Source organism: Xiphias gladius, chromosome 4 (genome assembly GCF_016859285.1).
Source record: "Xiphias gladius isolate SHS-SW01 ecotype Sanya breed wild chromosome 4, ASM1685928v1, whole genome shotgun sequence".
NCBI classification, from domain to species: domain Eukaryota; kingdom Metazoa; phylum Chordata; class Actinopteri; order Istiophoriformes; family Xiphiidae; genus Xiphias; species Xiphias gladius.
This window is the reverse complement of record NC_053403.1, coordinates 1948948-1974201: the sequence shown is the minus strand read 5'-3', so window position 1 is coordinate 1974201 and position 25254 is coordinate 1948948. Positions and strand designations below refer to the sequence as shown.

At 43.0% G+C, this 25254-nt stretch overlaps 1 protein-coding gene and 1 long non-coding RNA gene across 2 annotated transcripts in view; both read right to left on the bottom strand.

Annotated features, from left to right (window-relative positions):
• The window catches only part of LOC120789292, a 44787-nt gene that overhangs the window by 18272 nt on the left and 1261 nt on the right, over positions 1-25254 (bottom strand). The window contains exons 3-13 of the mRNA XM_040125916.1: positions 22897-23118; positions 19465-19631; positions 17434-17471; positions 14519-14565; positions 14033-14166; positions 11439-11588; positions 10302-10360; positions 5758-5951; positions 5457-5512; positions 1471-4444; positions 386-1083 (exon numbers count right to left, since the gene is read on the bottom strand). Of these exons, the coding sequence (XP_039981850.1) occupies positions 386-1083; positions 1471-4444; positions 5457-5512; positions 5758-5951; positions 10302-10360; positions 11439-11588; positions 14033-14166; positions 14519-14565; positions 17434-17471; positions 19465-19631; positions 22897-23118 (4739 nt within the window). The remainder of the gene's footprint in view (positions 1-385; positions 1084-1470; positions 4445-5456; positions 5513-5757; positions 5952-10301; positions 10361-11438; positions 11589-14032; positions 14167-14518; positions 14566-17433; positions 17472-19464; positions 19632-22896; positions 23119-25254) is intronic.
• Positions 14106-17499, bottom strand: LOC120788775. The gene is made up of 3 exons (XR_005707299.1): positions 17434-17499; positions 14519-14565; positions 14106-14166 (listed from the first exon to the last, which is right to left on the bottom strand). It is a non-coding gene; the product is annotated as an uncharacterized LOC120788775 (long non-coding RNA).

Here is a 25254-nt window from a genome sequence, read left to right as displayed (position 1 = left end):
CAGTCAACTCTCACAGGGATGGAACCAGGTTGGATGGAACAAGCACTGGAACAAGTCTGATCCACGGTGGCTCTACCTTCGCAACTTACAGGTCATGGAAGGCTCTGCTGCCAACATCTTGGTGCCAGATCACAGAGGGTACCTTGAGAGGTCTTGTGTAGTCCATGCCACGATCCATGTTTTGGTGGCACGCAGAGGACCAACAGCATATTAGGAAGGGGTGATCATAATGTTTTAGCTCATCAGTGTATTTCACATTGCAGTGCTGTGCACTGGTTTTTGAGTGCCGTTTACTTTTAGACTATCTTAGTTTCAACAGAAACTGCCAGAAACTACACCTCAAAAAACACTGATATGTATTCAAGCTTTTGGTTTTCCTACTCACCACGTCTATGAAGGTGCTCTCCAGGGATCTGTACTCAGACGACGTCTTGTTGAACAGGTCCTGAGAGAAGTCCATGTTGGTGACTCGCAGGCTGAAGAACACCACCAGCTCTCGGCCGTGACTGGCCGTGGTCATGGCGGGTGTGGTCAGGTATCTCACTGGAGGCGGTGCTGTGACACTGACAGTGGTGTGTTCCACTGACACGAAGCCACTCCCCTCATCCGGCAGCTCGTTTGCTTCTGTGGCTGCCACATCTGTCTGGTCCAGCTCCACGGCCAAGTCTTTTACCGCCTCGTCAACGTCATCTTCAGTAGCGGCCGGTGGGCTGGTTGGGCTTTCACCTCCTTTCTGCAACGCCTCCTCTAAGTCTTCATCAATAATGACGATGGCTGGCTCACTTAGCTCTGACTCTGCCCCTGCCTCCGGCTCTGTGCTATCATCCTCTGAGGACTCAGGAGCAGAGGTGATCACAGGTTGCTCTGCTATCTCAAAGAGTCCAGAGTCTACGGTCGGGATGGGTGACGGCACTTCAGACACATCGACAGAAGTTGCCGGAGGTGTAGGGAAGGAGTCCGAAACCGATGCTGCCGTCACACTGATGTCTCCCTCTGAGGATGAAACACTTTCTTGTGTCTCCTCCCTCAAGTCTGTGACTTCAGTGCCCTCTGTTGTGTCTCTCATGTCTGGTGCAGTCACCCCTTTGAAATGGTAGGCAAAAAGGCTGAATTAAGTCAAGGATTTCCACAAGTTACAACAAAATTGCTGGCTGAGTGAATTATACGTAGTGCATTCAAACTGCTGATTTTGAATTTCAAGTTTGAATCCCCACTTTTCCAATGAGATAATACTCTAGCGGTTGTTCCTTAGTATCTGAAATTACCCTTAAATCCAGCTTGTGTTTGCCACTTTTAAAATAAATAACAAGGCAGAGCATGTTTCAGCAGGCGTGTAGCCCTAAAAATACAACAATACATCAGAGGATCTTTTATTATCTGCTGTAATGTCTATGCCCAACTCCATGAACATAATTCACTGCCTTTAATCACTTCGTATTTCATTCTGCACAGCGACTGATGCTTGCTCACCTGCAATAACAGAGGTTGTTTCAAACTGTAAATCACTCTTGGTTACGTCTGTTGTTTTAACAGCACTGGTGCCACTCTCCACCTGAAGGTCTACACTGTCAGCATTCTCCTCAGTGTAAAAATCATCGATGACGGCATATTCATGATCAAGTTCTCCAGCGTCTTTTAAAGAAGGATGGATGTCAATTGGTATGTTGGGTAAATTATCTTCCTCTAACGGGCGATGATAGTCAGGTCCAACAGGTTGAAGGAAGTCGTTAGCTTCAACAACCTGAACAGTATCCTCAAAGTCAAGATCTTCCAAACCATCAAAGGGGTGAAGGATTTTTATTGATTCTGCTGGTGGCTCATTGACATCTTCCTTATGTTCTGGTTCTAATATCTCAACCATTCCCTCCTCTGGATTTGGTTCTGGGCCATCAATGCCCTCCCCTTCTGGTTCCAGGACTTCAACTAGTACCTTGTCTTTTGATTCTAGCTCTGAAACCCCAGGTAGCTCTTCTGCTGGCGGTAAAACATCAACTGTGCCTCCCTCTGGCTCTGTTGCTTCTTCTGGTTCTGGATTCTGAACTACTTCCTCTTGTTCTTTCTCTTTAATTTCTGAAGGCAGCTGTGGCTCTGAAATGTCCACTGGCTCATAATCTGGTACTGGAGACGCAACCACTTCTTCCTCCAACTTTACATCCTCAACTACATTATCCTCTGGTTGTAGGATTTTGGGTACATCTGCTATTTCATCTGAAGCTTTCCCCTGTTCTGGTTCTGGAGCAAGCCCTACTACCTCTACCACTTTTTCACTAGGTTCTGAGACCTCTTTTTTCTCCTCTTCTGGTTCTGCAGTCTCAACTTCCCCAACTCCTGTACCTGTCACTTCAGTACCATGGCTTTCTGATTCTGGTGCTGACTCTGGTTCCGGCCCTGGTTCCGATGAGTCAACTACCCCTTCACCTGGTGCTGGAGCTTCAGCAACTTCTTCATTCACTTCTGAGATCTCAACCACTTCCTTCTCTGATTCTGTAGGATCTTCCTCTGGTGCTGTAACCTCACCAACCTCTTCTTCTACTACCACTGGTTTCACAACATCAACTGCTTTTTCCTCAAACAGTTCTGCTTCTGACTCTGAAACTTCAGGCAGCGTCACCTCAGAAACTTCAGGTACTGTTTCATCTGAAACTGCTTCCTCAGAAACGTCAGGAACTGTTTCCTTGGAAACGTCAGGAACTGTTTCCTCGGAAACGTCAGGAACTGTTTCCTTGGAAACGTCAGGTAGCGTCTCCTCGGAAACGTCAGGCAGCGTCTCCTTGGAAACTTCAGGTACTGTTTCCTCTGAAACTGTTTCCTCGGAAACGTCAGGAACTGTTTCCTCGGAAACCTCAGGAACTGTTTCCTCGGAAACTTTAGGCAGCATCTCCTCGGAAACCTCAGGTGGCCTCTCCTCGGAAACTTCAGGTACTGTTTCGTCTGAAACTGTTTCCTCGGAAACGTCAGGAACTGTTTGCTCGGAAACATCAGGAACTGTTTCTTCTGAAACGTCAGGAACTGTTTCCTCGGAAACCTCAGGCGGCCTCTCCTGGGAAACCTCAGGCAGCGTCTCCTCGGAAACCTCAGGCAGCGTCTCTTCGGAAACCTCAGGCAGCGTCTCCTCTGAAACTTCAGGTACTGTTTCCTCTGAAACTGTTTCCTCGGAAACGTCGGGAACTGTTTCCTCAGAAATTTCAACCACATCTTCTTCAGGTTCTGACACCTGGTCATCTATATCCGCACCGAGTTCTGACTCCTCATTTGTTTCCGGAGGTTTTTCAGAAATCTCAGGCACATCTTTCTCAAGCTCTGAAACTTGTGACACAACCACTATACCTTCTTCTGTAACTTCAGCTATTTCTTCTTTTGGTTGCAGAACTTCAACTTCAATTGCGCTTTTCTCTGGTTCTGCCTCTGGTTTGGATTCGTCTGACTCTAAAGCCTGAACTGGTTCTGATATTTCAAGCTCCTTTTCCATTCCCAGAACCTCAACTGCAATTTCTTTTGGCTCTGAAACTGTCACTTTTTCTACAATTTCTACCAGAGACTCTTCCTGTGGCTCTGACGCAGCTACTTCTATGTCTGATTCTGGCACTTCTAATTTCTCTTTTTCTGGTTCTAAAACTTCAGCTGGTTCAGGTGTCGGCTGCATAACTGTGAGCACTTCTTCATCAGCTATTAGCACTAACTCTCCCTCTGGTTCTACCAGTTCTATTTCAGTTTCCAACTCAGAAACATTCTGTGCCTCTGTTTCTGAAACCTCACCAGAGTCATAAGTTTCATGGGAACCCAAATCAACCTCCTCCAGATCTGGAAGAGCATTTACTTCTTCATCTTCTTGAAGATTCTCTGTTGGCTCGGAGGGCAGCTGGCCTGTGAAGGTTGCGAGTGTTGTGAATGCTAGTCCCAAGTCAGAAGGTTCCTCTCCAGCAGAAGCTGTGGTTAATGAACGCTGTGTAGTGGGGATAAGCTGAACGGCATCCATACTAGGATTCTCGCTGTCTTTATCAACACGCATCAGGTCTTCCTCGGATATCAGGTTAGGAGACAAACTGATATATGGAGCATCTGTCTCCAGCTCAAGAATCACAGGAGGGGTCGGGATGTAGTCTCTCACAAGTTCACCAGTTTCGTTGTGATGAATGGTTTCAATCTCATGTGTAATGATCAGCAATTCTTCTTCTTCCTCTTTGTCGCTTGATGGCTCGGGCTCACTCTCATAAATTGCCTCTGATTCATCAGTAATATCCTCTGAGTGCGGGGGATGATCGATGCTCTCTGCCATCCCACCAATCACTGCCGTCGTCTCTTCATCTGGGACAGCCGTGGGATCCAGCAGGGTCACGAGGGCATTTTCCTTCTCCATGGGGGTGAGGAGAGCCAGCTGAGGTTTACCAACCTCTGGATCGTCAGTGAAAACTTCAAATTCATTGTGTGAGTCAGGCTCACTGGACTGTGGAGAGATGAATATACAATATTACCACATGAAAAAGCTGAAAAAAAAAAGACATCTGATGTTAAAGTATTCTAAAACTTTAAATTGTGTAATTTTAAAAACTTTTTTCAAAGTTAATATCAGTAAAATTTCATTTTACTGGTCCCCCAGTTTCCTTCCGGTTTCCTTGAAAGGAACCAGTTTTAAACTATAAATTCTCTGGAAGGTTTCAAGGAAGCATTATGTAATTTGGTACTATTTATAAGAAAAATTGAGACAATGTATAACTGGTACACTTCCTATTAATTAGTTCCAATAACCAACAGTCTTTTAGTCAATGCACAACAGGTTGGCTAATCATTCAAAAAAGTACAGGCAAGGATAAATGCATCAAATCCGGAGAATAAAATTTCCAATATTAAAAAAACTACACATTTTAGAAGATCTTTCAAAAAAATTCCTACAAAAATCTACTTACAAACTCGACAAAATGATCTAATTACATTCTCCTTCCCCATACACAAGAAATGATTAGTAAAATACAGGACCTGTAAAAAAAGTGCACTTTGTGATATTTTCTTTTTGTAACAATAAATGAAATCACGCCATGTAATGTGAAAATGTCACTTCGGACGAGAATCAACACCGAATCTGCAGCTTTTGTCGTCTGTTAGCATTATTCAGGTCATTGTTTGTTTGTTTTTTCCCCGATGTTGAGGAGTTTTAACTAAACCAAACTGGGGGTCTCATGATAGAGCATGTCGCATGCCGGTCTCACCTTATTACTCAGCTTAAGACCTACACATTGAAAAACCTGAAGGCTCCAGTGCACATACTCTGTCTCCTCATTTTGCCTTAGTTAAACTTTTGAAACAAAACATATTTGCATGTTCATAGATGTACTGACAGATGAGGTAAATGTGCTAGATGTGTGACTGGTTTATTGAACTTTTTCGTGGAAAAGGAGGGGCTTCTTTGAATATCCTCCTCCTCTGGATCTAGTTCCAGTAGCAATTACAAAACATCTTACCTCATTCACTATTTCTACTGAGGAGGTGGAGGTCAGTGCTGGTAGAAGGATTGCCTCTGTCAAACAAAAAAAATAGCAAAATGCATTTTTATACTTGAGATACACGAGTTGAATCCAATACCATAAATTATTCAAATTCTCCCACCAGCTTAATGTACTGGAAAGTTGCCGCATTTCGGAGAGTTCTCATATGCAGCAGACCCATTTGATATACGGTATTTCACATTTACATTCTTTTAAAAGTTAAAATAGGAAACTACAACACAGGAAGAGACACTCATATCTGTGATGTTGCAACTACCTGGTTCAAAGTTAAGCGAGTCCAGATCAATGGGCAGCGAGGCCTCTTCACGTAAAGCCTTGGTCACCATTTCCCTAAGGCCGGAATCAGCTGAGGACTCCAGTGTGCCGGTCTCCGTCTCCAAATTCTCAGAGTTGGTTTTAGGTGAATTAATCTCAAAGACGAGAGAGTAGTGCACGGAGATTCCTCCAGGCCTGAAAAGGAGATATGATCTCTGATTCAGCGTTGATGGCTCAGATTCTTAACATAACTGTAGTGATCAACTAATCCATATCAACCCTATGCAGTAAAAACCTCACCTATTGTTCCTTAAATTCTGTGATTTATAATTTAAAAAAGCTCAATCCTTCAATTTTACGAGTCCTGAAAATGTTAACGTACTTTTGGATGAAAAGGATTCTGACTCTCAGCATGAGCTGCAGAGAGAGGACCTGAGTTTAACGCACAGTCGGTGACCGACAAGGTAAATCTGAAGACGTATGGTGCTGCAGTAAGCAGTGGCAATTTTAAAATGCCAGGCACAAATATCTGTACCTGTATTTCAAAAAAGGAGGGGGGGAAAAAAAAGAAAAAAGCGAGTGCATCGAACTTTATCAATATTCTGCACAGCACAGAGAATAAGCTGATTTACTATGATGTGAATGACTAGAATGGCAATGATGTGAATTTCCTTGTCTTTGTGTGAACTGATGTCTGCCAAACAAAAGCACTTCTTCATTAGGTTGCAGTGGTGGCTCTGTGCCTGATACAAGTCCTCTTATCCATTTTAGGTTTGCTTAATGGGCTATTTCCTGATGTTTTGAATATCTGCTTCAGTGTGCATTTGCTTCATGTAAGTCATTTTGAGAGGTGACTGGTAGTGTGCGTCTACACCCTCTCCTTGCTTCTGAACGTGCCCCACCTGATGCCGATCACGTCACCTGGCATTTAATCCATTCTTTGGAGTATGTTTTCCCTACTTCTTTGCCTGGCTTCCAAACCTTCTCGACTTCCTACTTTTCCTAGATGATGTCAGTTTAAGGCTCTACTAATCAATAGTTGTTTATATTTACAGTGACTCAATTTTGAAGGAGGTCGCTCACACTGATCAACAGCCTTTTTAGCCTCCGTTAGCTACATTTACTGTTTTGGTTCAGTCTCGGTGTTTCCAGCAGCAGCAGCAGGCAGCTGTTTTTCATAAAAACAATCTCTGATAAATCCACCGTACATTCACAGCTTAACTGGTTTTTGGCAACTAGAGAGCAGAATCTAAGTCCAGTACTCCCTCTCTTTTAGCTCTAGATTTGGTCTCCACCAGCTCCTAAGGGAAACATCTGTCTATTCAGCTGCTAAATGCTCCACCATGTTCACCAGCTGGTCTCTGACTGTCTGTCTGCAGTTTGCTGCCGAGAAAGTAGTGGACAGAGGCTTTTTCTCTGAAAACAAGGTTGATGAGAGTGCTGAGACTAAATCAAATCTGTAAATCTTTTCGGCCATAAAATTAAAACGACGCGTTGAAAGACACTAAACTGCCGAGGGAAACTGCAGAGTGAGGTGATATTTTTCTGGAGGTTCGTCATCAGTAGTCATTTGATCTGTTGTTGCTATAAAAATATTGATTAGTGCAGCTTTAAATCAGTGTTTTTTAACTTCTGTACACATCTAATCCTGTCTCATTATCAAACAGCTTTGCATTTATCACTTTTTCAACGCAGTAAAAAACAGAGCAACTGTATGATGAACAAAAAAATAAATGAATCACTTATTCCTTTGGCAATATGTGCAAATGATGAACTATGTTGTCACTAGAAACATATTCTTGATTTCTGTCAGGATTTCTCCTTAACACGAATGAAGTAAATAATGACACAGGTTGCAGCCCCGAGGTAGTTTTCGTTTTTGTGTGAGTGCTGGAGTCTGGAAGACAAAGCAGGAGGAGACGTGAATCCTTCATAAGATTAGAGGACGAGCTCCCGCTGAGGCCTCGCCTCCATGTTACTGGCTGTGACAGCACCAGACACCACAGGGGAAGGCAAAATAAAGGAGGGGGGGCAGCGTGACAATTACTTTATCCACAAGTCTTCCTGTTTCACTCCTCACCTGCCTTCTCTGATAATGAGAGGAAAGGCCGAGTGCTCTAATGAACTTTGGGGGGGAAAAAAACAAGAAAAAAAAAAACCAACTCAGCACCATACGACTCGTTTCAACCTTTAACAAGAAGGGGCTTCACATATATCTTCTCGTCTCAGCAGATCTCTGGTCCTTGCGCCCATTTCCACTTTGTATTGAACTGTCTTGGCAGTTTAGGGTAAAATAACCCCCCTTTGTCCATCTGACTGGGATCCAAATAAATGCTCAGCTGTATACTGGCAGGAAACCGCACAAACACACAAGGGGAGGCAGACACTACGGGGAATGTTTCATCTCTCTATCATTTACCCATCAGTGTCCGGCGTCTCGCTAGCATAGGGGACAAGAAAAGAAAGCGTAAGAGGTGGAAATAACACTGTAACAGGAACAACGATGCCAACAGGGTGAGGAAGAGCCACAAGAGATAAAATCAAAGTGAGGCTTCGAATTCCACACATAAAATAAGGCAACATTTTGATCCAAGCATATGAAAGCGCTTCAAATCTCCAGTATTCCTCTACAGCATTTAGTATGAAAAAATGGGCAACAATCAAAGTTAGAAAAAAAAGCATCCTCAGTTGCAAACTGAGTTTAAACATCAAAGGCTCCGTTAATCTGCTTCATCAGGACTGTGTGGATCTGATGGAGATCAATTGGGAAAAAAAAAAAAAATCAAATGCAATAAGTCCCATTAAATCCAAAAAAATGAGAAGATTTATATCCAACATTATGTTAAAAACCGAGTCACATACAAAACAAGCATAACTTTGATCTTCAAAAGCACAATTAGAGCAGTGCAAACTAAACCAAACAGCTCCAAAAATGCCAAAAAACAACAAGCATAAAATTACTGGGCTCACTTAAGTAAACTTGTAACAATAACAGATAGTCTTAGGTCCTGACCTGACCTTTAAAAGACTCTAAAAGGTTCCAAATTAGCTTGATAATCAGACCGTCATCATCATTTTCACCAGACACTAATGCTGGGAGCAACCACTACCACAGCATTTTGATCATTTTGATCGAAGACATGTCCATTTGGGAGTCATTACTTCAGTAAGTTGACTTAAAACAATCATCTGCATCAATCTCACCCACGCTTGCTACCATTTTTGTGACCATTGGTCATGTTTTTGGCAGCGGAGGATTATGTCCCCGTTCCTACAAAGCTCCGATTGATCTTCCAACCAGGTAAACAGCCATCGATGAGCAGACAAGACGTGTTTGAATCACGGAAAAGAATCGAGGTTGCGGGCAACAATCCGGAGAACCAGGTTAGTTCGATTGTACCGGGTATATCAGATCAATTTTAGTTGACAGTACTGTGCAGATAATAGTATACAATTGATTTAGAGTAATGAAATAATCGGGGCCTTTAAGTTTTCACCACTGAAAATCAAAGAACTCTTTTCAAAAGCAGATAAATTCATCCTAAAACTGACATTAAGTAAACAAATGTCTCTGAATATAACCTGTTCATGGCGCTTACTTGGCCAGAAAACATTTTGTAAGTGAACTCTTCCTTTATCCATCAGTCTATATTTATTGGTTTTGAGACATTTCTGAGAAACACGATGGTCTGTCCATGTCAGGAGTGACTGACACCAGCAAACAGGCCATTGCTGCAATGTTTCCTCAGCAAATGACCTGTGGCAGGGAAAACTTTGATCACGTCCATCACAAATTTGAAGCCAGTTTTCACAGTTTTTTCTTCCATTTAACCTGAAACCCTGAAAGTATTATTGTGTGGACTTTTCAGTAGGAAACAGACAGAAATTCTGTTTTTCTAATTTGTTTTAAATTTGTTGTTTGTTTCTTCACTATTGTTGGTCTTTGGTGTCTGGCTGTTTTCTCAATTTAAACCCTCAATTTCTTTGAAAAACTTTCAGTAATTTTTCAGTTTTATTTTAGAGAAACACTGCGGGTTCATTTCGATGCCAGTTTCTCCCAAGCTTAAACCCACATCTTGTTTGGGTCTTTCATTAGGAAAAATACAGCGACTTTGCTCACGAAACTGTTCAAAATACGAATTGCTCTTGAGGAACTATGCACAAATTTCTCCACACTTATTTCCCCATTTTTTTTTTTTTTCCTGTTGTGACTCAATTTAAGTCCCTTCTTTATTGGGGACAATGCAGTCATTTCATTTTCTAAGCTGTTTTTGAAAAAAAAAAAAAAAAAAAAGGCTATTCTGATGTTGGCAGGGGAAGAAAAAAAAATCTCTGGTTTTCTATTCTGTCTAGTTCGGGCACAAAACGACTGACTGACACATACCAATGGCAACCAGCCTCTTATCTGTTCAAATGGCTTTCCATGCCGCACGATCTGTACATTCAGAATTTAATGAAATTATCAAGGCTCAGTGGAATGTCTCGTCGCCGCGGTGGCCACGGTGGGTATTAAATTCAGATGTACATTTCCCACTCAGAACTTACCTGATTCTCAGCACATGGATGGCCTTAAATCCTGGAAGTTTGTCAAACACATGCTGCATCTGTAAAAGAAACACCACTTTTTAATGCCTTAAATATCAGTCAAGATGCCTCTCATCCGCCTTTGCAGAGGCCGATGCAATTAACTCTGAGCCGTCGAGCCAGTTTGTTAATAAGTTGGCAGACGGCCAGTGTGTCAGTATAAAAAGGGATTGCATGAATGGGAAGCCTTCATTGATATCTATCTTTGGGCGAGTTAAGCACCTGGACACTCTTATGACATAATCGTCTTTAAAGGCTCCATCAGGAAACATCCTGCTGCGAATCGCGTGCAACTCTAAACGGACCTGATGCCTCGGAGCTGGACAAAAGAAATGTGCTAAGGAAATGTGCTTGCGTAAGGAGCGGGGCCGTGGGGGATCCTTTGCCCTTTCCCTGTCAGCATGAGCGAGAGCCATCAGGACAGGAAGACTCGGGCAGGTTGTGGCAGGGGTCACGGTAGCAGGGAGAAAGAGGATGAGGACGACGGTAGATCACTTTCTGACCGACGATTTTAGGCAGCTAACAGTCGGAGCAGTTCAAGTCTTGGACATGAAATTCTGCTGGTTGCATCAAAGGTGAACAACTGTGTTAGAGAATATTACTTCTTGGGCAACAAACTGAGCCAATTTGATTAATACGATTTCTTCGTTTTTGCAAGATGCAAAATGTCTACAATGTGAATATGAAGTTGTCGTAAAGTAAAGAGTACGTAAAGGAAAAGTAGCGTAGATGCTGGCTGGTCACATTAGTTATCCTGAGTCCACCACTGCAGATTGTGGGACTGCTGCGGTGCCTCTGGCTACAGGTACCTGCTCTGCTTAGCTGAAGCATCTGGTACTGTCAGCCTGTATCTGTAAAGGATAACCCACAGGTTTTAAATATGTCTAACAGTGACATATTATATTTCAGTCTTTTGCTTTCGGCAGAATGAAAAAATAAACAAGTTAAGACAAAAGATTTTTTTCGTCCAGCCCCTAGTACAAGCCTGTTTACATAGACTAAGAGAAGCATTTTGGTTAAAAAAAAAAAAAAAAAAACTATCCAATAACAGAGCTGCTTTTCTAGAGCTGCTAGAAAAGCAGGAAGCAGAAGTCCGACCTGGTCCTGCAGGTGGTGAGCCAGGTCGATGTACTGAGGGGAGTCTGGGTCATCCAGCAGCTCTCTATAACCATGATCCACCAGGTCGATACTGAACTCCACTATCTGCTCCACCGGACTCTCAGGTACCAGGTTAGGAAGCTCCAAGTCCTTCAGGAAAAAAAAAACAGGAGTCGGTATCGAGGCAGCACTAGAAACAACAAGGTAACATTTCTGGTGTGCTCCCCATTGCTGCGAACATCATCTTATTTTTCTGATCTGGAGTTTTATATGAAAATACATTTGCTTTGTTGGCCTTAGACCCGAGCATCCCAGATTTAGCCTGTTTGCCTTTGGACATTCTTTGGTCAAAGGCAACTGATGTTTTGTCTACTTGGTGGCACAGGAAACAAGCAGCAAACAACATTAACATATCATCACCTTTTGAGTTGAGAAGGTGAACTTGTTCAACAGTTTCCTATTTCCACATCCAGCAGTGACAGAGAAACATGATGATTCATGGATCTGGTGTCTGAGTCCACCTGATGAATCTAAGTCCAGCACTCCCTCTCTTTCAGCTCTGGTTTTGGTCTCCACCAGCTCCCGAGGGGAAACATCCGGCTCTTTAGCTGCTAAAAGCTCCGCCGTGTTCACCAGCTGGTCTCTGACTGTGTCTGTGTACAGTGGCTTTTTACAGCTGTTTCTCTGAAAAACATCTGCCTGCTGTGGCCCGAAAGACGACGCTACGAGAGCGGTGACAGTGGACCAGAGCAGTAAAGCTGTGGTCCGGACCGATAAACAACGAGCTGAAACTCACTGTGAAGATCCCTGAAACCGAGCGGATCTGCAGGTTCAGCTGGTGATTCTCTGTACGTTCATCACCACCACAGACACCTGTCACACTTTCACACTGTTCTCATATTGTCCTTTTGTTCCTGTTAATATAAGTATTGATTATAGTTGCTTTAGGTGAAAGTATGTCAGCAATTAAATGAGAGTATCAAAGTGAAAAGTAAACAAGAGAAAATGTTCAGTTTCACTGTTTGGTAAAAACACTGAATATTCTTTTGTTGTTGTTTTCATGTTTTCTGATCAGATGAAAAAAAAAGCAAAACTCCAAAGGCAAACATTTGTGTATCAACGCGCCATAAACCATAGGTCAAAGCATGATCTGTCAAATACGAGCCAATCATGTCCCCTACTGAAAAACAAAACAAAACACTGGCCCGTTTTTGAGATTCAAGGCAAATTATTTTGATGCTTTCACTTGTAATTTTCCTTTGCCAGTAGAGCCACATGTGTCATGTAGGAAACCAAAGAAGAAAAAAAGCCAGGAAGTAGGAGAAAAAGCGTCTCCTGCAATTAAATGACTCCAGTAAAATATCGCATAGCACAAACTGCACAAAAGCACAGTAGTGAAGCAAATGTACTTTCCACTTTCGACAGCAATACACACAACAATGTGCTAAAATGTCCTGAAATGTGTCCTGAGTCCATCCCATAGCACAAAAGCAGAGAATCGTCCGTCAGACTGTGAATCCTACATATTCCAGTTTTCATATTCAACATTCAGTTTTCAGTCGGGCTCACGGGGCAGATGTGCTGGGTGAAATGAGCAACAACCTGCTCTTATAAAATGACTGACAGCAAAAACTCAAATTATTCCCGTAATTTCTGAGGACAGACAGCAATTTCAGTCCTGTTTGACAAAATGACAGCATTTTCACCAAACCTACATCTGGCACATCTTTAGAGGAATTCAATGTCAAACCTCCGGTAAGGCTTTTTACCTTTTTTTGAGCTGAACTAAAATTAGTAAAATTGAACCCAAATCAACTCCCCAGTCATACATTGACAGGAGACAGCGGTAGCTTTCTGGGTTAGGACGATGACACGATGCCCTGCAGCAACCACCTACGGCTGGGACAAACAAAGCCACGAGGAGCCTGGACTGAACTCTACAGCGAGAACGACACCGGCTGCGCGACCGGTAAATAAATGCTTGTTACCTGCAGCAGGTAAGCTGTCCTCACTGTTAGGAACTTGTTAGTGAACTAGAGGGCAAACTGCCGAGACTCCATCCTGTGAGTCAAAGTTCCCATGACCAGTCTCTCCGACACTCTAAAGTGGAGCTGTGGAAGTCTAACTACATTTCTCTCGCTGTAGCCGGGCAGCTTTTCTTGTTTACTTGCCCTTTTTTTTTTTTTTTTTCAAGGTTGGTTTTTTACAAAAGTTACTTAAAGAAACTGTATGGATTCTTTTAATAATCGCAATTTGAACTGTGTGTTTCTGTCTAAACACTGAGGTTCCAGTCTGAAATACAGCAGGTTTCTTATGGGGATCTCTCTTCTTGGGAAGCCGAGAAAATCCTGTAAAAAAGCTGAATGGATGAAAATCTTAAAACGTCATTAAACTCCGCATGCCCCAGTATGGATAGAGAAGAGGGACATAATGCATAAATTACTGCCTTTCCCTCAAATAAACTGAGTATAATTAAGTATAATTTCAGGAGAACATGCCCTCCAGGCCTCACAGGAGCCACTGTGTCCTGTCAAAAAACCTCCTCGAGCTCCTCTGACTTGTTGCTGCGGATAAACGGGGGTGTACGCCGGTACCTCTTCGGCCTCTTCCTCGGGCCGGGTTGGATCCACGGCGGCACTTGGAGAGGCGCTCGCAGGGCTGAGGAGGACGGTGGTGCCGGTGACGATCGCCGGCGCCGCTGACGTGGCGACGGTCTGAGCCTCTGCACCTGAAGCAACATCAGAACCAAATTAATCACAAGAGTAAACGAACAGCGGTATCTACCATCTGACTGTGGCACCAGCTGCAGAGTGTAATCTCATATCTGTCAGGATGCGCAAAGGCTCAGGATACATTGATAAACACAGCGCGGGGACAAGACGCCGCTCTACATGCAGTAATATTACAGTCATATAGTACCTGACGTACAGTAAACGCAAAAATCGCTCTACATTTCACAGCTGGTGGTAAAAGGGCAACAGCTGGCTACAACACATACCAGCACAGCAGCAGATAATGAGAATTCACTGATAACATTATAATGACACAATTACAGTATCGGTGTTACAACAGTTTTCTACCTGCGATCTCAGGGACCCTCTGTGTCGGTGCCGGAGTCACCGATCCCCTGCGGAGGAGAAAAACAACACAGCCATTTCAGCCCACATCAAACACATCCGCGTTACTCTGAATGTGACGCAGGGCCCTGTGTTTAGAACAAGGGTCTAGGAGTGGATTTTTAAAACCTCCTTCAATGTATTTCAATACTCTGCATGTATCAATTCGTGAAAATCCTATTTTAACTGTGCTTTTGTCAGTGAATCTCAAGGGTTTCTCTGAAATGTTTCTTTTGAAGGGGTCACCATGACATTAGCAGGACGTCGTCATTTCTGTGCCGAACTCTACCTCCCCCCCCGACATGTTTATGACATACTGCACACGTCATGTTGCTTTTTGTTGATGAAGACCCGGCAGAGGATCCAAACGCTGCCTGTTTTAGCTCAAATAAATCTGCTGTGCTACACCGAGCTCAAACACACAGACAGGAAAACTCTGGTGTTGACTAGATTTTTCAAAAAAGGAAAAAAAACCCGATAGGCGCGAGTGTTTTGATGCTCATCAGACACGACCGGCTCCAGTGCTCTGAGGGGCAAAACGCTCGCCGAGTGCTTTCTGTCAAACCCCATTCGGCCGACGTTCACCCGGAGCAAACGCCGCAGTCACCGCGCCAGACAAAGCCACAGTGAGCTCGCCTCAACAGTCAGCCGATTCTGACGGCGGAGCTGTACCGCAGCTTGCTAACCGAGTCTCCATCACATCCAGACACGCGTTGTTCGCCATCTTGGATGAAAACAGCAAGTAACACCAATATTTTCACCGATGACTCGACAAAGAAAGGGAGTGTCCGTGTCTGAATGCAGGATCGGATGGGCGAACAGCTGCCTTTCTGTGTCCCCCTCGGTAGGTACAACACCATCTCATGTTCTAATCAAGTCAGAGCTGAGATGACTCCTTTTCAGCCGAAAAAGTGTTCACATCCCGCCTTTAATCAAGTTAGAAAGGTCTTTAATCACATTGAACGTATCTTGCGTCACCTGCCTGGCACCTCTTGTATCGAGAGCCTCGCTTGAGGGAACCATCTTGACTCATCGTAACTTCTCTTATCTTTGACCCCTGAAGAAGGTCGTCTGCGCTGAAACGCCGACTTGCCGAGTCTCTTCTCACCCTGACGACATTCGCGTGTTTCTCCTCATTTGTTCATTTTACAGTTTTAAATGTCTTTAAGTGGAAGAGGTAAAACTATCAGTTGACGCCGGCCAGACCCTGATTGGACGATTGTTTTCAGAATACACGAGGGTAAGTTTGAACTGGCTCTGCTCATTTCCGTAGAAAACCGCTCTGTCTCTTTGCTGGTTATTAAAAAGCCTTTTACTTTTTTATTGAAGTGATTACAGAGCAAAGAGCAGAGCCCTGTAATGAAGCTGTGAGCCTGAAAAAACAACAAACAAACTTCTCTGTCCCATTAACTCCGCGGAGCCATGTTTCCATTTGTGAAATCACTTTGGTCAGAAAAAGAGCCACGACAGGACAAGTGGACAAGAGTGGACTAAAAAAACGAGATTTTAAGGGACTAGAGGAGCAAATGATTACATGATTACGAACACATATCACAATAACCTTATTAAGCCGTTCGCATCCTTTATTGAAATGACACCTGCCCTAATGTGAAATGTATTTATCTGGAGAAATGGAGCTTTTTCTTTCTTAAATACTGGTTTAGTAGGAGACTGTACCTAACGCACAATTATACCATCTTGTAAATATTAAATAACTGGTGAATGACACATTTGTGAAGTTGTCCATCCTTCACCTGACTGATTAACACCCATGTCAGCCACATAGAAATTTGCATTAAATACTGCTTTGCTTCACATTACATTATATTACATGGGAGTAAAATGTCCTCCGGTACCTTCTAGTGCGTTATGTTAAAGTAAGTCAGTATCTTCTATATCCACCCGTAGTGTCTTTTTATAGTAGTCTAGTAAACTATAAAGTGCGGAGGGAAACATCATGGTGTGTTAGCTGTGTTGTTCCACCACAATCTTCCAGAACGGCTTCAGAGGCTCTCGACATTATTCTTCCAGAATATTTACAGCTGCAGCGATTGGTCCATTGATCGATTAGTCCATCGGCAGATAATTGCCCGAAAACGCTTTCGATAATCGAATAATCGTTTGAACCATTTTTACTGAAGCTAAAATGTCAAACATTTGTTGGTTCCAGCTTCTCCAGTGTGAGGATTCGATGTTTTTCTTTGTCACACACGACGCTAAACTGAATATCCTTGGGTTCTGGACGGACGTTCAGACAAACCAGCCATTCGTCACTATTTTCTGACGTATCATAGACAAAAACCACTCCTCAGATAATTGAGAAAATCATTTTTTGGTTCAATCGATAGTGAAAATGATCGTTAGTCGCACTGCTAACGGTAGCATCTGCGTTGTCATTAATTCAAGATTTTCAGGCTTAAGGTAGAAGAGGTCAATTTCTACCAAAGAAACCTAAATTTTTCTTTCATGAAATGTTTATCTTGTGCACTAGGTCTGTTTTTAATGTTTCTTTGTATGTATATCTACATGTGCCTACTGAGTCGTTTTCCAGTTTTGATTTCTACTGTCAATCCCCATTGAAGCATTTCAAACTACACTAAGCTTTGTGAAAGGTGGTATTCCAATTACATCTTGACTGACTGACTGATTGACTGATTGACTGACATGAGGAAGGCCGTCGCCTCCTCCGCTGCAGTTAAAAATCGCTGTGCGCTCAGAACAAGTGCCCCTGGACCAACCCTGACTGTGTCGACTGAGAGAGAAGAGCGACCCTCACAGCCTCTTTAATGGCCTCTGTCTAACTTGCACCATGGTCACATTATCTGTTTGCACGTGGTCAGAGACACAGAGTGAGAACGTGATTGTCTGTCGGCCCTTACCGTGATGGAGGCCTCCTGTCCCTCATTTGTCTCATCCTCTGTGAACAAATCACAAAACAAGACGTGTCACACAAACCGTTGTCAGAGACAAACACACACTGTCCCTCCACACATTTGAACACTTGGGCAGTAATTAGCCACATGATTATCTTGTTTGCGATAACGACGTCACGTGTTAGTGACTGCTGCTGCTCTCGATGGGGGCGATTTGCTTTGGATTGGTGACTGACTGAACGCCCGACGAGCTGATCCGTTCACTTATCTTGTTTTTTTTTCTTTACATGCAGGACTTGAGTTTGTATAAATTACCCGTTGTGCGTTGCGCTTGAAAAATACATCTGGCTGCCGCCACCTCTGAGGTCTGGAGGGAGTTTCGCAACCCTTCGGGCCATAAAACCCATTAAATCTCCACAGTGTAATTTCAACACTGGGTGTGAACGTTAATGAGAAAAGAAAACTTTCACACCCAGTGTTTCTTTAAAGGGTCGGTTCGCCCAAGTTGTTTGGGACGGCATGCGGACAACGCGCAGCACATTCATTCTCAGTATTAAAACTGTTCTGTTTTTCCTTTTTATGCTGCAGGCAGCACAGATGCAGTGGTGATGAATGTGTTCGGAGCAGCACGTTTGCATGTTTACTGGTGGGGTCATAACACAAATGCTGGTCAACAGCAAACTAAAAGAACAGTCCCTGTGCAGCATTGGGATGGTTTGTGAGTTTAGAGGTCACAAGTCTGATGCCCGCGGGTCAGAAAATCCTCATCCCAATGTAAGTGTCCCGGCCGGGAGCCAAATTACAAACCGTGGCTGGTAAATACAAACACACACGTTTCAAATTTTCAGAACCGGCCGGCGGAGAAGACAAATTATGGAGAAGATTTACCTTTTTTGAACATTTTTTCTTTAATCCTTTAAGACTTACTTTGACTTTTCTCGGACACAGAGGCACCTCAGGCGCAGAGTTAAACTCGGCCGAATCAAACCTCAGCGACTGAGCTAATGACACAATACTGTAAAATTAGCCGCTTGTGCGTCATTCTGAAATTGTTGGACCGGACAAAGTGAGAGGTGAGATTCCCATTGGTTACGACCTGTAAGTCGTCCGAAAGCTCAAGAAGGCATGCGCCAGTCTAATAATGTGAATGAGCTTTATTCTTATGATGGGCGGAGTCGTTTGCCCATGAGACATGGTGGTAAAAACTATCTGCAGGATCAAAATAGGATTAAAATAGAGTCATAGTCACTGATGCACGGCATCCATGACATTTCTATACATTAGATTTGACCAAGTTAGAAGTTTGATGAAAACTTCAACTTTTACTTTAATATTTACATTTGAAGAAAATTTAAAAATGGAATTGGTTTAATGTCACCATGACATGTTGAAGACTTGTGCTCTTCTTATGACCTTAACAAAGGGGTTTAGCCTCCCAAACAATCTTTCCTTCATGACTGGTTGACCCGACATCCTGTCGGGAGGTTTCTCTGTTTTGACTTTGAGAGTTCTGACGTACATTTGGGCGGAGAACTGCTGTAAGTGATCCTCCAGCAGGGAAAAGAAAAAGAATTCCTCTCTAAGGATCTTACAGCACACTGATACATCCAGTGCTGTCACTTACATCTGTTTCACAGATTCTTTTCACTGACTGGGTGTAAAGGGAAACTGATTTCCGTCTCCCGATTTCTCCTGCGTTGTCTTTACACCGTGGTGTGTTAAACGTGACGCTGCTTCAGTTTGACGCGGTCCCTGAACCCGTGTACGTTCGCCTCTGTGCAGCCTGGAGAAGCCCAATTCCAGCTTTAATATAACCATGATAACCACGAATCACGCTTCAGTTCACGGGGGCAGAAACTGTGCGGAAAACAGATGAACAACGTCGTATGCACTGTTGTACTGAAGGTAATTTACAGGAGGGCCGTTTATCTGGCATCTCCGGTAAAGGTTCTCGATGAACTGTGTGTCTGCAGAAACAGCGCTGACCGTTTTGGGCGGCAGGGAGGATGCTCTCTACGCCCGCCGTGGTTCTCTTACCCGGTGAATCATGCCTACGTGCTCCTCGGAGCCGCTGAAGTTTTTGGCGATGTCGGAGATGCAGAGCGACTCGTGTTGACACGTGTGAACCCATCTCTGGTACTCCGCCGTCCCGGGGATCCTGTCGAAGAAGATCCTGAAGGCCTCCCACACAGCCTCCTGACAGACTGACCAAACACACACACACACACACGACACAGGCTTTTAGACTTTGAGCACTAAACACACTGCTCATAGAAACCTCTCCTACACGGGAACAATCTGCTCTACACTGCAAACCGCAGTGGGAATCTGTCGCAGGCTCGGTTTTTTCTGTATTCTTTGTCTCTTATTGCAGGTTGGTGTTTCTGCACATAACTTCCTCGAGAGTCAATTGTTAAACTTGTTGGTTTTCTAGCTGGATATCTCCATAACTTTATTAACAGTTTATCAAAAGTTGTCCCAAATGTATTTCGCGCATATGACAGAGTCCCAGGTGGCTCTTTTCAAAAGTGTGTGGTTGAAGACGTCTTTAGGAAACATCTGTGGGACTCTGACCACGGCATCATGATTTCAGAGAATACAGAATGACACAACAAACTCTCAGTAACGGTTTTCAAATGCTTAAACTCTTTGCTTAAAGTAAATACATGACGCAATTCTATTATTTAACCTCTTTTACTTTACAAATTACTTTTAATCAGTCGATCACCATAAATATAGATAACAGTGAAGTTCATATTAGAAAGGATAAATCTAAACATAGAAAGATTTAAAGAAGACAAGACTGTAGATGGAAAGAACATAAAAACATACATTTTATTCAGTATATTAATGACAAAACACAAATGTACAGAAACAAAGTTTCAGAGCTTCTATCCAAAATCTTAAATACGATGTAAAGCAGCACCGCAACCCAAACACTGTGCACGGCAAATATCATAGCGCCACAGGTTTGGACGCCTGGTTGTTGGAAATAAAAAGAACAACAAGAAGCCTGCAAGTTAAGCAGAGCCAGCAACATGCCCTGCAGCCACACACACACACACACACACACACACACACACACACACACACACACACACACACACAGAGTATTTTTCTCCAGGGTTCACCAAATTAAATTTAAGACTTTTTAAAGACCTTTTTAGATTCCACATATAATACTCATTTCACAGTCATATCTGTCAAAGAATGATGGAAAATCAGTAGGGACGATAAGACCTACAATTAAGTATTAAGTTCATGAATTTATTAACATTTATAAGCCATTTCTATCAGTATTTCCCAGCTGTATGTTACAATAATTCTTCAAACATCATTTGTTAATTAATGTGACCTAAAGGGGCAGAAAATTGATGGTTATAATAAACAATAAAATATCATTTAGTTAGTAAAATAAGTCAAACTAAGTTACCTTTTCTCCTCAATTTGACACTTATCCATTATAGATTTATGAGCTCCCCAGCTACAGTGGCTGGCATTGATAAAAATAAAAAATAATAAAACACAATAACTAACCCTCCTGCGTGCACGACGCACTGTTAAAACCAGTTATTGTTATAGACGTATAACACAAATACGAAAAACTGTCATAACTAACGTTACCGTCGACGCCGGGCAAAGGAAAAGATTCAAGATCTTAGATTTAAGACTTTAAAACCTTCTAAGGCCTTTCGTGGGGGAACTGAACTCTTCAAGCCCTGTCGATGCTCTGATGAACAGTATACATACATATGCAGTGTAGACACCTTTTAATGTACAGACGCAAGCCCTGTGCTTTTGTTTCTGTGCTCAAAAAGAAAGTAAAGACTTTGAGTCTACACCGCACAAACTGCTCAGCCTGTCAGCTTTCTCTGTGGAACTGGTGGTTGGAGGAGGTGAATGATTCGACACTGCTGAGTGGCCAGACTGGCGGGTCAGATGGTTCAGGTGTGGATCGCGTACCGGCTACATACTGACATCAGGCCTGGTCCAGCACCTTTCCCTCCCTCTGCGGGTTGCCCTGCCTTTGGGGTTCTCTACTTTCAGATATGTCACATTCTTACCCAAAAAGTTTTATTCAGGATGGCGGACAGAATCGTAAACAGAATGTGATGTGGACCCATGATTTTTATTTGGTCACTTGGAGCTATCGCACACCGGGTCCAAGCTGAAATTCCCTCGTCGACAATATGGAAACAAGGAAACCAAGGCCTTTGATGATGAGAGGAAATTGTCCTCGTCTTCATGTTCTAGCTTCTTCTCTTTTCATACATCTGGTCAGCGACGGTCCGAGATCTACCAGCAAAGATGATATGTTCTGTTTCAAGCTTCTTAGCAAAAGAGAAAGAAGGTTTGGCCTTCATCCGCCTTTCTGAGATTAAAAATGGGTGGAGAGTTTGACAGACGGGCAGTGTGTCCGATACAGGATCATAGTTAGTTTAAAAGGGGCCACTAGCTCTTTGTTGCATGTGAGCGAAAAGAAGACTCTTTACTGTTCCCGTCGTTCACCTCGGCCACGATGATGACTCCGATGTGGACTAGGGTGGAGGGTGAGAACCGAAGATGAACACCAAGGCTACAGTGTATAGATGATAGAAAACAAGGGACAGTGTGGTACACGGTGGGCATCTTAACCCCTAAGCCACAGGGGCGACCCTCACAACACACTTCTGACTTGTTCTCAGTCCCCTAATGTGAGTAAATGCACAGATTTCAGTGAAAAGTTTTCTTCTACCGCACCACATTAAATCTCTGGTTTACAGGAAACAACAAAAAGACCAGCATTTTGAGAGAGGATGACATGCAGTGAAGCTGCCAGCGCCGGAACCGGACCCCGGGCCATTGCAGTAAGGCCTCAGCCTTGATCGATGATATGCGCTTAACCAGCTGAGCTACCGCTGCGCCCAGGTGTTGACAGCTGTTGAATTTGTGCAACTCCCGTTTTATTTGCTACCTTCCAGCGAGCCACCGATTTCCAGGAGTTTCTGTAACAGTGTGTTTTGTTTTACAGTCTGTTTTGCAAACAGTCACTGTTTTGGCATTAAAAGAAATGCTCCGATATCTGAGTCAGCTGCGCAAACCTTTGCAATGCAGGAAATGAGAAAAAAAAAAAAAATCACGTCATACGTCACCTTGTTTGCCTGTTTTTTCTTCACGGTTTTAATTTCTGACAACAAAGGTTATCACTGCAAACCTAAGTAGGGGATGTTGGGATGCAGGAGGGTGAGTTTATGACCAAGAGATCACCTGTCAGAAACCATCAACAGCTTGTGAAAAGCTACGATAAGCAAGGAAACATAAGAAGATGAGAGTCACTGTCTGCTGTGTCAAAAAGTACGGCTGATGTGCCCTTAAGCAAGGCAAGACGTGTGGTTATGCTAGGCGGGTAACAGGTATGAATGTCTCCATGGCTGATGTTTGTTAAATAAGGTTACAAATATATAGAATCAAATAGACAAAGGTGTGTACCTCTGAGCTGGTAGTAAGCCTGGTGGCTAGCGAGCACTTCACTGATGTTCTCTTGTGGGCAGATTCTCACTCCAGAGTGTAAAAACACCGACCTCTTGGATCGACGCCTGCCGAGTTCAAACCCTGAACCTTTGGTGTGTGTTGACGTCTTCAGCAGCTCCGCCAAACGCACGGAGCCGACAGCCACTGTTTTCGTTCCCGAGTCCAGCCCGACGCCGCTCTCTGAACGGGAAACAAGATCAACGTAGGGTCAGTATAGGCCACAATCTGATCAGATCCAAACTACGGAGAACAATACACCTCATTTCACAAGATTTAGGCAACATTTGAAAAGAGTTAAAATTGGATTTAGTGTCACTGTCAACAGAAATGGGCGCTATCTACGGTGAACCCCACCCATCTAGTACTGGAAGCGAGGTAAAACGAGAATAACTGTGTTGAAACCATCACACTGAAAGCTAACGTAGATGAGGAGCATCGAATATCACAGCCAGCTGCTGACGCACTGTGCAATGGGTTCATTTCTGCCATTTTGCTTTTAACGAACAGTCGCCAGACATTTCAAAAACAATAAACGCGTCGTGTTTGGTCAGATGCAGAGTGACAGTCTGGCATCACTGCTGCGACGGTAGTAGCCAGCAACCCCGCCTTATGCCTCACACCAAGGCACCAGGAAAGAGTCATTCTGGACAGAATGGGCCAAACGATAAGTCGATTAACTGATTAGTTGATCGACATTAGATTAATCAGTGACTACTTTTGTTAAATCGATTCATCGTTTGAGTCCTTTTTCAAGCAAAATGCCAAAATGTTTGCTTGTTTCAGATTTTCTGTTTTTTCTGTTTTATGTAATTGGAAATGTACAGTATAGCGTAGCATAGCATAACATAGCATAGTCAAAACAAGACTTTTAAAGTGGGTCTGTAAAACTAAAGGGCATTTTTGCTAAAGCTTCATTGATAATGAAAATAATTGCTGGTTCAAGCCCTATTTATATGGCTCATTATTTCTGTTTATTTGTTTTTATTTTACTTTTAAGAAAAAAAAACAGAAATTGACTTTTTTATATATATATATATATTATTTATATATATATATTATTTATATATATATTATTTATATATATATTCAAGCTAAAAACCAAACAGGTGAAAATTGTAATTTATCAAAATTGCAGCACAAACACAGTGGACCTCCTGCAGGAACAGTGTTTTATTCTTCTCCTGAACCTCTCTTGCTTTTTTCTGTGAGGTTTTGCTTGCACAAGTGTCGGATTCAGCAAACTCTTAAATTCAAGCAAACTCGTTGCGAAACTGTGGTCAGGTCTAAGATAAAACTCAGGAAAACTGGTGAATGTGACGAATTCTCTTAAATCTCTCGTGGCTGCTGCTTAAGAATAAATCTGTTCGTACAAATTGTTCTCGTATCAGGCCAAATGTTTCTGATGTTTTTCCTCTAATGCAATTTCAAGGACACTGGCCCGTAACCAGCGGCTCATGCTTTTTTATTCTAGGAACCTGTTTATGAGGATTTTCCGAACTGCGCTCATTTAAAAGACGACGCGGTTTTGCTGTTGCTGAACGAAAACTCAATAACCTTTAGATGCTGAGAGACATAAAAACACGGAAAGAAACACTGTCATTTGAAACCAGTCAGGACATTGGTGAAAACTGGAAAAACCACATACAATAAACCAAGTAACAGCAGTCGCTGTGGGAGGTGCAACCTTCATTTACTCCATTTAAAAAAAAACTCGTGGATCAAGATTAATGAAATAAAAATGACTCAACTTTTTCTATATTAGGCTGTTAATAGAGCTGCATGTTTCCTCCAGCACGTCTCTGATTTATGTTATTTGTGGCCATGAGCAGAGTGGAATGGGTTGAGTTCAGCGTTACATCTGCTCGCCAGGGTTCGGGGTTCACTCTCCCTCCTTATGCCCACTCGTGCTCAAAATAAAAGCACTCACCGCACCTGGAGGGTGCTCGGAGTGAAAGCATCCAGCAAACAACAGTGCACTTCATAGAGCACTTAGAAAAACAGCGAGCTGTACGTACGTGTTTTCGATCATGCGATCTAGCTGATGTACTTGGGACGGCATTAGGTAAAGCGTGTGTTGTCATTCAGCAGGCAGCCTACTTGTCGGTGCTTCTAGAATAAGTATTCATTATATGACACGTTCTGAAGTGAAGGTGAACCTCAGGTGATTCGTTTCAAACGTCACAAGCGAGATATTTGGTTTTATTTGTCATATTCCACTGAGACTCTTTTGATTTTGTAGTACAGATAACCCCCCCCCCGCCTCTTTTTTGTGTGTTTTTAGCCATTTTCCACAACTAAGTCTGGGGGAAGCCGTAA